This window comes from Betta splendens, chromosome 13 (genome assembly GCF_900634795.4).
Source record: "Betta splendens chromosome 13, fBetSpl5.4, whole genome shotgun sequence".
Lineage (NCBI taxonomy): Eukaryota > Metazoa > Chordata > Actinopteri > Anabantiformes > Osphronemidae > Betta > Betta splendens.
In genome coordinates, this window is record NC_040893.2 from 1,016,776 (window position 1) to 1,029,947 (window position 13,172).

At 39.8% G+C, this 13,172-nt stretch overlaps 1 protein-coding gene across 9 annotated transcripts in view; it reads left to right on the plus strand.

The window, feature by feature from the left end:
• Positions 1-13,172, plus strand: part of myo18ab (myosin XVIIIA b) — a 102,284-nt gene that overhangs the window by 71,561 nt on the left and 17,551 nt on the right. For all 9 annotated transcript variants that reach the window (XR_008696518.1, XM_055514219.1, XM_055514217.1 and 6 more), the window contains 5 exons: positions 4,945-5,099; positions 5,226-5,349; positions 5,703-5,810; positions 6,513-6,605; positions 8,916-9,026. Coding sequence is in view for 8 of the 9 variants with exons in the window: in XM_055514219.1 (XP_055370194.1) it covers positions 4,945-5,099; positions 5,226-5,349; positions 5,703-5,810; positions 6,513-6,605; positions 8,916-9,026 (591 nt within the window). In the remaining variant the exon portion in view is untranslated. The remainder of the gene's footprint in view (positions 1-4,944; positions 5,100-5,225; positions 5,350-5,702; positions 5,811-6,512; positions 6,606-8,915; positions 9,027-13,172) is intronic.

Here is a 13,172-nt window from a genome sequence, read left to right on the forward strand (position 1 = left end):
CCAGAGCAGACAGTGAGCCCTCTCTCACCCACCTCCTACACCATGTCCAGAGTGCAGCCCAGGACAGAGCTGGACTTTTTTATGGTCCTCTGTACTCTGCATACACTGTAGGTCAGCGTGTCAAACACACGGTCCCTTGCTATCACAAACTGAAGCCTGTTTGTGTGATAGGCCATAATCCACTCCGTCACATGGTAGTTCACACCAGCCTCCCCTAGTTTGTGTTTCAGAAGCACCAGCTGGATAGTGTTCTAGGCACTGGAGAAATAAAAAACATGATCCTCACATGTTTTTTATGGCCTTGATATTCTTGCTCATTCCTCACCTGGGTGTTGGAGAAGGACAGGGGTTGAGGGAGTGTCGCATTATGAGGGTGGTGTGAAGTGAAGGGGTGTTGCCGGGTTTGCAGGGCTGATTGTGCAGGGCTTTGTGTAGAGGTGTGAAGGACCGTGGGGGGTAGTCCAGTGTTCTGAGGTCCTGGTAGTGTAGAGGTTGGCCCAAGTGCCAGACAGTTTGGAAGCAGCTGCTGGGTGGCGGGGGGTGCTTGGTCGAGTCGATTGAAGTGTAAGTTCAGGTCGTTGACCCAGCTCAGGTCCCTCTCAGCCCATAAGTGTGGTGCTTTGAAGCCAGAGATGGTTTTCAGGCTTCTCCACACCTCACTGTTGTTCTGCTGCAGCTGCTCCTCCATCTTCCTCCTGTAGCTGGCCTTCTCCCTCACAGATTTTCCTCCTCAGCTCCTTCTGCACCCTCCTCAGCTCCTCCCTGTCCCCTGATTTAAATGCTCTCTTCTTCTCTTTTAGCAGAGCTTTAATATCAGGGGTGACCCACGGTTTGTTGTTGGCCAAACATCATACCAGCCTGGAGGGAATGGTGCTTTCACAGCAGAAGTTGATGAAATCCATAATACAGCCTGTGATGATGTTTTTGTCCTCACCATGTGGATTGCAGAGCTCTGTCCACACAGTGGTGTTAAAACAGTCCCAGAGAGCCTCCTCGCTCTCAGCCGTCCACCTCTTGACTGTGCGGGGCACCACCGGCTGCCTGTGTATACACCTGTTGGCGTAGAATAAGTGCAGTGCTTAATTGTCTCTGGTGGGGTAGGTCCCATACTGGGTGAATGTGGGTAGGGTGAATGTGGGCAACAGCTGAAGGAGGTGCATGGTTGAAGTCCCCAGAAATCATGAAGAGGGCCTGTCGGTGCTGTGTTTGCAGCCTGCTGGTGACTGAGAGCAGAGTCTTAGAAGAGTATCAGCGTAGCAATTATTGTGTGTAAATAGTGTGTGTAAACTCCTGTGGCAGGTAGAATGGCCTCATGCCCACTGCTAACAGCTCAATGTCTCTGTTACATAGCTTCTTTTTGGTAGTGTAATGTCCTGGCTTACACCATCTAATGTTCACAAACACAGGTCCACGTTCGATCTTTATTAGTAGCTCAGCAGGGTATCATGTCTGCCCCCGGGGAAAGCTGCTCTGCGGTGTAAACAATGCGCGCTCTGGCCCCTGACACACATCGTAGCTTTTTAACAAAGTTTGTACTGCGCAAAACTAAGAAAAAAAGCTATATATAAGTTGTGTACAGTTAAGTACACCAATATACTTAATGAAGACAAGAAAGAGAGGCTTAAACTAGATAAAGCATTTCCATAGGAAAGTGCACAGTGAATGCTGCCTTGCTGAGTGTATTCCTGGAGTAGCTGAAACATTTAAGACAACTAAAAATACCTGAAGCGTGTAAGATGTGCAGATTAATGTATTTAAAGAGAATGAGTTGTTTAAACAGAGCTGAATCTTTGCAGTTGGATTTCAAATTTAGGAAACTTAGTTAAAACACTGCTGAAAACTGCACTGTAAAGGTTTTCTTAATTTGATGGACTATATCTTAATCTCTCAAAACGGTTAACTATAATCTTAAATAGTTTTCAGTCTAAGAGATGAAGGAATATCTCAAAGTCGTGGAAATACTCAATATAGGTAAAAGTACAGAGGAAGTAGTAGAATTTTACCTTGAGTTGAGTTAGGTTGGAGAAAGCATCTGCAAGTATTTGCTAAACAGTAAAACAGTCTCATTAATTATTCACAATTAACCAGTCAGAAGCAAAAGAAATGTGCTACTGAAGGTAAAGATTTGGATTGGTGCTTTATTTTGAAAGAAATTTGAGAAAGTGTGTGTCCTAAATTGCTTAACCTTAAAAGAAAGCTCATTAAGTAATCATTATCAATCAGCCAAAACCAGAAAAGGGCTACTTAGGCTAAAGATTTAGATTGGTGCTTTTAGTTTGAAAGGATTTGGAAAAGGGTGGGCAATTGCTAAACTGTAAAATAGTCTCCTTCATTAGCAGTCATTAACCAGTCAGAGGAATAAAAATGACTAATAAAGCTAATGAATTGAGTTGGTGCTTTAATTTCGAGGAAGTATCTGCAATCACAAAAATAACTCAACCTTTTGAATGTCAAGGCTTTAATGATCAACTGGTGTGAGTTTTATGTTTGAAGACTAAAAATTGTGGCAAGAGTCGCACTTCTGTCTATCTCTGGAAAGGTTCTCAGACAAATGAATTAGAGTATATGTGAGGATTTCTGGAACTCTCTTTGAGACAGCTACAAACTAAAGTATAGATCTGAGGTCTTAACCAAACACACGATTAGAAAGAAGAAGAAAGAAAAAGTATGACTAGGAACCAGGGAAAAAGTTATATTTTTTCAGTGAAAACTGTGGCTCTTGTTACGAGTTAAAGAGAAAATTTCTGGCTCAAAAAACAAGCCCTCGCACTCTAGCTGTGACATCACACATTCTAGCTCACGCAATACACACTAATGGAAAAGCTGAAAATTAACCAAAATTAATTAATTATTTTAACTGCTATAAATCAGAAACTATTAAAGATATTCAAAAGATTTCTGGAAGGTTAATAGTTGAATGTTTGAAAAAAGTTGAAAAAAGCTTAATAACTTAAAAAATAATAAATAGAACTGGAAAAAGTAATTTCTTGAGAAATTACGTGGGAGAGCTGATCTGCTGCTGCAACGATGCCAAACGCTGATGACGTCAAAAAGTTGACTACGGCAAAACATTGACAAAGATTGAAACGATGACAAAAGATAACAACTAAAAAAATTCCAAAGTTGACCAAGGTGGAAAGATGTCAAAGATTAAAAAAATGACCAAGGTGATACATTACATTGTTGCTTTTATTTTGAAAGGATTTAGAGGTCATGTGTAAGTGATTACTAAACTATAAAATGTCATTAGATAATCATAATTTATCATTCAATAGTAACAATAGCCCTATTAAAGCAAAAGATTTAGATGAAGCCCTTTCAGAATAAAAGCACCCTAATAAGTGTGAGTGGTTATTCACTGAACTGTAAATAGTCTCATTATCGATTGGTAAGTATTCAGAACCAGAAATCTTTTAAATATCTTGCCATTAAAAGGTAATAAATTGCATTGGTGCTTTTATTTTGAAAGGATTTAGAGGAAATGTGTGGGGGTTATAGTATAACTGTCTATTAGTCTTTAAATAACCATAATTAACCATTCAAAGGAAAAAACAGTGCAGTTAAAGGTAATATTGGCATTGGTGCTTTTATTTTGAAAGGATATAGAGGAAGCATGTGTGGGTAATTACTAAACTGTTAAATAGTCATAATTACCCATCCAAGCTGAAAATGTAACAAAAAACACACAATATTTAAACGCTCACAAGTTTTAAAGTATGGAAGATACGAGGACGCTGCTTTATAGAAGGAGAAAGTTGAACGATGATGGAGGCTTTTTAAGTTAAAATGACGTTTCTACGCCAAAGTATGACGATGATAGACGCTGATGAAAAGAGGCAAGTTGACAAAAAGTTGAAGAATGACCATTATAAAAAAACGATGAAAAACGTTGAATAACGTTAAAAGTTGAAAAGCTAAAAACGTGAAAAGGAATAGCCTCCATCTCCTAAAGACGACACACGTTTAGAAAGTTGAACAGCGATTCTACGACGAAGCCTTGAAACGATGAAAGCGACTAAAAAACTGGGCGAAATAAGAAGAAGAAGAAGAAAAAGAAAAACTAGAAAAAGTATTTTTAGTCAAAAGTATTTTGACTAATCAGTAATAAGCATGGAACTGCTCTGTACACTGAGCATCAGCAGTTTGACCTGTCAGTCAAATCTGCTGCTGCACCGTTGCCATGGAGACAAAAGGCGGGAAAATCAGCCTCACTCTGCTCTGTGAAAGCAGACTTTCACCCTTGATAAATAGGCTTATTCCAGCAAAACCATAATAGTTATTACAAAAATATTTTCATTTTATGAATCCCAAGGCTTCCCTGAACAATTTGAGTTAATTTTATGTTTGAGGACAAAAGCTTGTAGCCACAGTCGCAATTTCAAAATATGTCTCCTCCTGTTCTTTTCTCCAGACGTCTGCCGAAAATGATCATTAGGGTCTATGGGGGAATTTCGGGATCTCTTTGCGCTTTGAGGTTGATAGCGACTAAAGTATAGGTCTGAGGGTATAGCCAGACACATCATTAGAAAGAAGACAAGTATGACTACGGTTTAGTTGAATGGCGATTCTACGATGAAGCGTTGAGACGATGAAAGCGACCGAAAAACGAGGCGAAATAATAATAAGAAAAAGAAAGAGCTAAGATCTCAATAGTGTGAGAGCTGAACAGCTCTCACACTATTGAGATCATCTTAATGAACAGACAGGAGCTGTTGTTACAAGCTGCCAGCTCGACCGGCGCCGGAAGTATACATACATATAACCATTGATTATATTTTTTTATTTTGTAAATTTATATTGTCAGCAAGAGATGTTCCATGACTAAATTTTCCTGTAGTCGTCAGCATTAGGCTCCTATTAAATATTTCCTTATAGTGTGACTTCTATTAATGTACTTCTCTTAGCAGTTAATTAACAGCTGTTTTGGATTTGTTAAATGTCTAGATCAATGACTTGCAAGCTGATAATGAAGAGTCTCAGAGAAACATCCAGCAGCTCAAGAAAAAAACGCAACGACTGACCACTGAACTGCAGGACACAAAACTTCACATGGAGAATCTACAGAGTCGCAACTATGACCTGGAGAAGAAGCAAAGAAAGTATGTAATCTCACACACAGGCTTTAAAATAATTGACTTCAATACATTAAATCAAAATTACAAATACACGTGGATGGCAGTGGGCGTCTGGACTGAAAGAATGTGAGTGTGTGTATTTGTGTGCAGGTTTGACAATGAGCAGATTGTTGCCCAAGAAGAGGTACAGAGAGAAAGAAGCCTAAGGGAGAAACTAGCCCGAGAGAAAGACATTCTAACTGGCGAGACCTTCAGCCTCCGACAGCAGCTAGAGGTTGGTTTGTGTTTTCTAGCTTGTGTCACGCCTAGGCTCTAATTGTCATTGATGCAATCACATACTGTACAGTAACTGTGGTTCATCAGAATTTGAAGTATGTAGTTAAGAAAAAGGTGTAAAACAACTCACGTTTAAAATTTTTGACAGATTTTTTTACTTTGCACACTTCATTTTCTCCATGAGCATTATGAGGCCATCCCCTGAAATGTTTTTCACTTACAGGTGCTATGTCAGGGTTCATTTGTTTTATTTCTTGCCAGGGAAAATCCAGCTAAATGTGTAAAAAAAATATGCCCAAACCTTTAAGTAGTAGAGTATGTCCTAAACTGTGTTTACATTGTGTCCTGCAGAACAAGGACTTGGAGTTGTGCGCCGTTAATGTGAGGGTGGATCAGCTAGAAGCTGAACAACAGGACTTAAGCTCGCAGGAATCCAAAGATGAGACATCACTGGCCAAGGTCTTTTTTTGTTGTTGCTGTTCAGCACCAAAATGTTAATCTTCTGCATGCTTCTATTCAACCTTTTTATATTTTTCAGCTACTTCAGCATACTTCCAGCTGCAGACAAAATTTTAATACCAAAATGTTGAGCTTTTAAAGACAAAAATTCAAGATTCAAAAAACTTTCTTAATCCCAAAGGGCAATTGCTTTGCACACTTATGACTGCTTTTACATAGTATAGAAGGGAAGATTAAATTCATATCATTCTAATAGTTTTATATAATAGTTATTTTTAAAAACATTTTCAGCTAAATAAAAATCTATAATTGTCTAGATAATTGTAATTTCTGCAAATGTATTAAAATTTCTTTTAGTTTGTGTTTTAGCAACAGATTAGCAAAATTTAAACAGAGATCTCTCAGGAAGTGCCTTTTACAAACACACACACACACACACACACACACGCACACACACACACACACACACACACACACACACACATTGTTATGTTGTTTTGAGTAGGTTACCAAAAGGTGATTGGATTTCTGTTTTGTTGAGCGATAATTATTAAATTAGCTTTGTCTTGTTACTAGTTACTGCTGTTTCCAGACTACATAACATAAATTACATAACAATCATTATTGGGTTTATTTGTAAATTAATAATTTGTCATTTTTATTTTGTTTGTTTGATGTAACATGGTATTTTGATTTTTCTAGATGAGGAAACAGCTCCGTGATTTGGAGGCCAAGGTTAAGGACCAGGAGGAAGAACTGGATGAGCAGGCTGGCACAATCCAGATGTTAGAACAGGTACAGACTAAGCACATACCTCTTATCAGAACAAAAAGTTCAAATACAAAGACAAAATAGTGCTAGAGTTCTATTACAGGTGTGCATGAATCACAAGCCCACAAAGTAGAGTAGAGCTAAGGCTTAAGCTTGAATGAGTCTTAGCTCGTAGGTTTGTTTGTTTGTTACAGAGCCACTCCTCCATTATCCTAGCTGTGTGCTTTGGTTCATTGTGATGTTGGAAGACTTAGTCTCGACCGATCTTCTAACTGAGGGATGGAGGTTGTTCCCCAAAATCTCGCAATACAATTAATACAGTGCAGTCACCCCGTTCCATGTGCAGAAAACACCCCCAAAGGCTGATGCTACCAATCTCATGCTTCACAGTAGGGATGGTATTCTTGGGATGGTACTCATCATTCTTCTTCCTCCAAACACGGTTAGTGGAATTGTGACCAAAAAGTTCTATTTTGGTCTCACCTGACCACATTACTTCTCCCATGTCTCCTCTGGATCATCCAAATGGTCATTAGCAAACCTAACACGGGCCTTGACATGTGCTGGTTTGAGCAGGGGAACCGTCCGTGCAATGCATGAAATTTGCATTTTAAACCATGACGTCGTGTATTACCAACAGTAACCTTGGAAACGGTGGTCCCAGCTCTTTTCAAGTCATTGACTAGCTCTTCCCGTGTAGTTCTGGGCTGATTCTTCACCTTTCTTAGGATCATTGAGACCCCATGAGGTAAGATCTTGTATGGAGCCCCGGTTCGAGGGAGATTGACAGTCATGTTCATGTTCTTTCATTTTCTTATGATTGCAGTGGACCTTTTTTCACCAAGCTGCTTGGCAATTTCCTCGTAGCCCTTCCCAGCCTTGTGGAGGTGTACAATTTTGTCTCTGGTGTCTTTGGACAGCTCTTTGGCTTTGGCCATGTTAGTAGTTGGAGTCTTACAGATTGTATGGGGTGGACAGGTGTCTTTCTGCAGTTAACGACCTCAAACAGGTGGATCTAATTAAGGATAATAAATGGAGTGGAGGTGGACTTTTCAAAGGGGAACTAACACGTCTTTGAGGATGAGAATTCTAACTGATAGCCAGGTGTTAAAAAAAACTTATTTGCAGCTGTATCATAAAAAAAAAGTTACAATAAATCATACATTGTGATTTTCCGAATTTTTCTTTTTAGGTAATGTCTCTCACAGTGGACATGCACCTACGATGAAAATTTCTGACCTCTCCATAATTTCTAAGTGGGAGAACTTGCAAAACAGCAGGGTGTTCAAATACCTATTTTCCTTAATTTAAATTGAGTATCGGTGTTGCGTTCCTCTGCCACCTCTGCCTGTACATAATGTAAACCTAAACCTGAACAACTGTTGGAAAGCATGCCGTACATCTGTGATTGCAGGGTATCAAACTTGGAAACACTACTCAAAGTTAATCTATGCAGTCTTACATAGATTCATGTCAAAAGAAAACCGGATGTTCACTTTAAAGAAACAGACAATAGACTAACACTTGAGGAGATGAGACTGATTATAAACCCAAGGAGGTAGCAAACTCTCCCAAAAGAAAATAAGACCGTATGTAAGAGGCATCATTATAAAAAATGATTGTTGATTGATTGTTGTGAATTATTCACACCACCCATATCGCCAGGGTGTTGTGCTGTGAAGTTGGTTTAGGCAACATTCAGCATGTTGTACCTGTATTTTCATGCTGTAAGCTTATTACTGCTTCATTTTAACTTTACTGAGCTCTGTTGGGTTACAGATTTTATAAACTGTCTTTGACCACTTTCTAAACCAGGTTGTCTGAAAGTTGAGTCATTACAACTACATATCTAGAGTAGGAATGTTTCTCATGGAGCTTCTCCAGTCCTTCATGGGGGATTTGTTACAGTAAGTGGTCTTCACACCTACTCATAGTCCAGTTCTTTACAGGTGTGAAGTGAAGCCTAAACATGCAGTAAACAAAAGACACTAGAGGCAAGGATCAAACCAGGTGGTCTCTAGTTGGGAGCTTCTGTGCCTTAACCACTAGGCTATTGGCCCTGTGAAGGTGAAGTATAGACAGACACTAAATTCCCACATACCGCATTATGTTAACAAAGCCTTGATTTGACCGTGATCTTTAAAGTGATGGATCCATGAAGAATTTTCTTGTTAAGTAGTTAACAAATATATCTGGTTCTCATGGCTCGGGTAAGGTTGTTTGAAAGTTCAATCACGTCAACTGATTCTATCTGGAGCAGAAACATTAGTAGCTTCTACAGTTTGTGTCCTTCATAAACAGTGATGTTAACGTCCTATTGCATAATTTTTTCAGGGCAAGTTGCGCCTGGAGATGGAAATGGAACGTTTGCGTCAAACGCAGTCCAAGGAAATTGAGACCAAAGACGATGAGGTGGAGAACATCAGACAGTCTTACAGCAAAAAGGTTTACAATACTCACATTTTTAAATTGATATTTGAATAACCGTTTGTATTGTTTTTTAAAACAATTGTCCTATTAATTTTCAACTGCTTGTCTCGGGTCGGGTTGTGTATGCAGCAGGCAAAGAAAAGAACACTGTCCTCTCATTTGACGCCTGAGAAATATAGTCCCTCCTTAGTCCAACAAGACAACAGATCGTAACGATTGATGTAGTTTGATATTAATGCAGAAACATTAATACACCTTGAAGTTGGGGCACCAGGTTTGTTTTAAAGCTGAAACCACACTTGTATCAATCTAGTCAACGCCAGATGTTAATTTAATGAGTTACCAGTTATGAACAGCAATAATAACTTTCTTGTGATAAAACCAAATCAGTCTCTTATGCTGTGAATTCTTGTTGCGGTTCAGTGACCTCTGCTTAAATCTGAAGAGCAATGCACACAAAACCAGATTCCTTTTAACGTTTTATTAATCTAACACTACTGGATATATGAATAATATAATATGGAAATACTCAAATAAACAGAACAGAAAATGAGAAAACAATCAGAATGAGACAATGAACAGTGAATGAATCAATAAGTGAAAACACAAAGAATGGTCAAGACCTGAGTGTGTGATGGCTTTGATCAAGCGAAAAGAGTATTTGTCTCTAACTAATTCAAATCTAAGGATAACTAATCAATTTGGAATGTTCAATTTTAGCGCTTTGAGAAACACCAGACTTCTCAGAGGATCAGAGATGTTCGTCTTGCCTTAGTTTGGAGCTGTAGCCGCTGTGCAGCGTCTCCCGTTACCGGTTGGTTGAGCAGTGCCCTCTCTGGTCCAGGTGCCACGGCCTCTGGGCCAGGAATCGTCGCCCGCGGTGATGATGACGGCTCGGGTTCAGCGAAGTAACAGTCAGCCAGGCTGGACTTTCCAAGGTGTTTCAAAGCGTCAGCGCTCCTTAAACAAGCCCAAAAAGGAAACGGGCTGGAATCTAATTTAATTAGTTTGATCAAAAATAGCGAGTCAATAAAGGACTAGTTATAATAGTTTCAGTTTCGCAGAGTTTCTTGATGACTTTCTAACGTTACAAAATTCGTTGTTCGTTTGTGTTTCTAAGTTTAACTTAGGTTTACAAAATTTAAGAACAAAGGAAAATTAAAGAAAAGTAATGCGACGCAAAAAGAAAAGGTGAAAGCAGTTTGATGGTTGAGGGAAATCCGATTCGCCTAGGGTGTCACTGGTTTAAATACCCCTGGGGCAGTGGTCACTGCAGGGCGGAGAATTTAGTTCAACCAGTGGTGAAGAGTTCCACCTCTTCAGATCAGGAATCAAACTATTTGATTTGGATTGATCCTAAATCTGGGATAACTAAGCTTTCCTCTTTTCATCAAGCTCAAAATTCCATCACACCATAACAGAATACACGTGTAACGATCACTTTGACACTCAAATAAGCAGAGAAGTCAGAATGGTTAAACATCAATATTAAATGCATAGAATATTAAGGTATTTTACGTGGTCCATTACAACGCTGTAACAAATGAAATGTTATTCATGATGACTGGTCTTGTCTTATGTAACACCCAGTAAACACTAAAACATACACGAATAAAAAATGCGAGCAAAATCAAATTATAAATGACCTAATCTGGACATTACTAATTAATTACCAATTTTTAACACTAAAAATTTAATGCAATAATGAGGATACCGAATTGTAGCTGGTGGACATAGTCTATGTGTATGTTGCACAGATAAAGAAGTAAAGAAGGTGAGTCTATCTATTTCAACTTTGTGCCTTCACACAAAGGAAAGCATGGTGATAAGTTGGAATCCCTTTGTAACTTAAGGAATTTCCTGGCAAAGCTGTAGATCAGGCATTAAACATCACACATAAATCAATCTAATATCAAATTAAAACATTTTGTCCACAGAATACAATGACATCAGTTTCATGGAAGTTGGAAGTTCTGGTGCATCGGAACCAGAACGTGTGTCCAAATGAAGTCTCTTGTTTTCCTAATGAGCACATTCCACATTTTATTGCTGGTGGTCCCAGTTCTGGGAGAGGCAGCTTCTCAGTGATGAATGTGACAGCCTGTCCTTTTGGCATGATAAGCAGAGGTGGAATCCTGTGTGATTTACAGGTAGATCAACAAAGTGGACTCATGGTTCTTTGATGTGGACATTTGAGATGTTGGCGCCAATTGGTGCCTGTTGTGATAGAAACCAGTCTCTTTTATATCATTTAAAGCACTAGTTGTAGTCTGTGAGCCTGAGACAATAAGGCCCCTGGCCTGTTTCAGAGTTTTTTTTGCTGAGGAATAAATAATAACTTCTCTGCATAGAAAATATGGAGCAATCTGAGTGTCCCTTCATTCTTAAATACTACCAGAGAACGTTTTGGTCAAGTTTTCTGATCACCACCACCAGATATGCGTTGGATTCGCTGGCTTAAGAGGAAGCAGGGCAGACTCAGCCTAGCCCCTCTCTTCACTGAACTAATCGAATTGGGGACGTTCTGCTTTCCAGGTCCTTTTAATATGCAAATTCTTCAAAGTTTTGGATGGTAGCTGGGGCTGGCAGCTTCAGTGACGGAATTAGCATGTATTGCCTTCAGTTTTGTCTATTTATATTTATATGGTTAAATATAATGTCACCAAATAAAAGGAAACAAAACTTACCAGACAGAACCTATAAATAATACCTGAGGTTTTTATTTTGCTTTATTTATCAAGGATACAAAAAACAAAAATTAAAAAGATCCTTTCTACCAGTGACCATCAGCCTGTACAATTCCTTCTCTCTCTGTAAGGGTTAATCTTCATCTATGCAATAACATAGTTATTAATAATAGGACATTAGCTAGTAATTAGATGTAATTAGAAAATAGTAATCAGACTTGTGAGTGTGTGCATATGTTTTAGCATTCTTAATTTTAATCTCCCTATCTTCTTGTGTGTACCTCCAACCGTGAAAACGATCAAAGTTTAAAATATAATAGGCAGAATAATTTCCCCTGATATTAATAAAGTTTTTTGAATCTTGAATCTTGAAAAACTGAGGGTGTTACGAACTCCCCCTGTACCGGTTCCTAACTGGCTTAATGAGACGGAGACAGGAGAGGGGTAGAACCAAATGCTAAGTGCACAGACGCAAGCCTTGCTGCAGCACGCTTCGATTGCTCTGTCTTACCGTCTGTCAGGAACACACGGAGGAGGACCCAAATGCACAGTGCGGACGAGCGTTATAGTTAACAAACAGCGTTTATTATCCAGCGTAGTCAGGCGATCCAGTATCGGGGCTCACCGCGAGCAGACAGGGATGAAGGACCCAAACGCACAACTCAGAAGACAGGCTCGGGGATGAACAGAGTTTATTCAATATTATCCAAGAACGGCAAGCAAAACAGAAGTCGGGCAGGTAGTAGTCAAAAACCGAGGGTCACAATATCCAGGCAGAGGTACAGGCAGGGACAAGGCAAGCGCAGTCAGGGCAGGCACGAGTCAAAACAAAACCAGAACACTTACTTGGATACGAACGGTGGGTCTGACAACTGAGCACACGACGAACAACTAACTGACAGAGAACAAAGGAACGTGCAGGTGCTTAAATACAGGGAGGTGATAATAATAATAATGAGACACAGCTGGTGATGACGTGACAGGAGACAATGGTGAACTAGAGAAGACAGGACAGAACCGGCAAGTGCATGAAAATAAAACAGGAAGTAAACACATGACTGGTGAACCAAACTTAAAGCAGACAGGAACCAAGCCCGGGAACAACAAAAAAAGACAGGAAATGAACATAACAACCTAGAAGACACCGGAACAGCCTGGTTCATGACAGAACCCTCCCCCTAAGGGCGTATTCCAGACACCCAAAACAAAAAAGACACTCCGACAGCCGAGCAGGGTGGGCGGAGGGAGGACTGGTGGAGGGCAAAAACTCAGAACAACCCCGCGCAGACATCAACGGGGCGGGTGCAGGTCGGACTGGAGGGGACCACAACCAACAAACTCCCCACAAAAACAGAAAACTATGCTCAACACAGACAGACCAGAAAAACCCACCCGACAACAAAACATGACTGAGACGAACACAAGAGTCCAGAAGTCCACAGTATATGAAAAACAAGATCCAAACAGTCCTCTC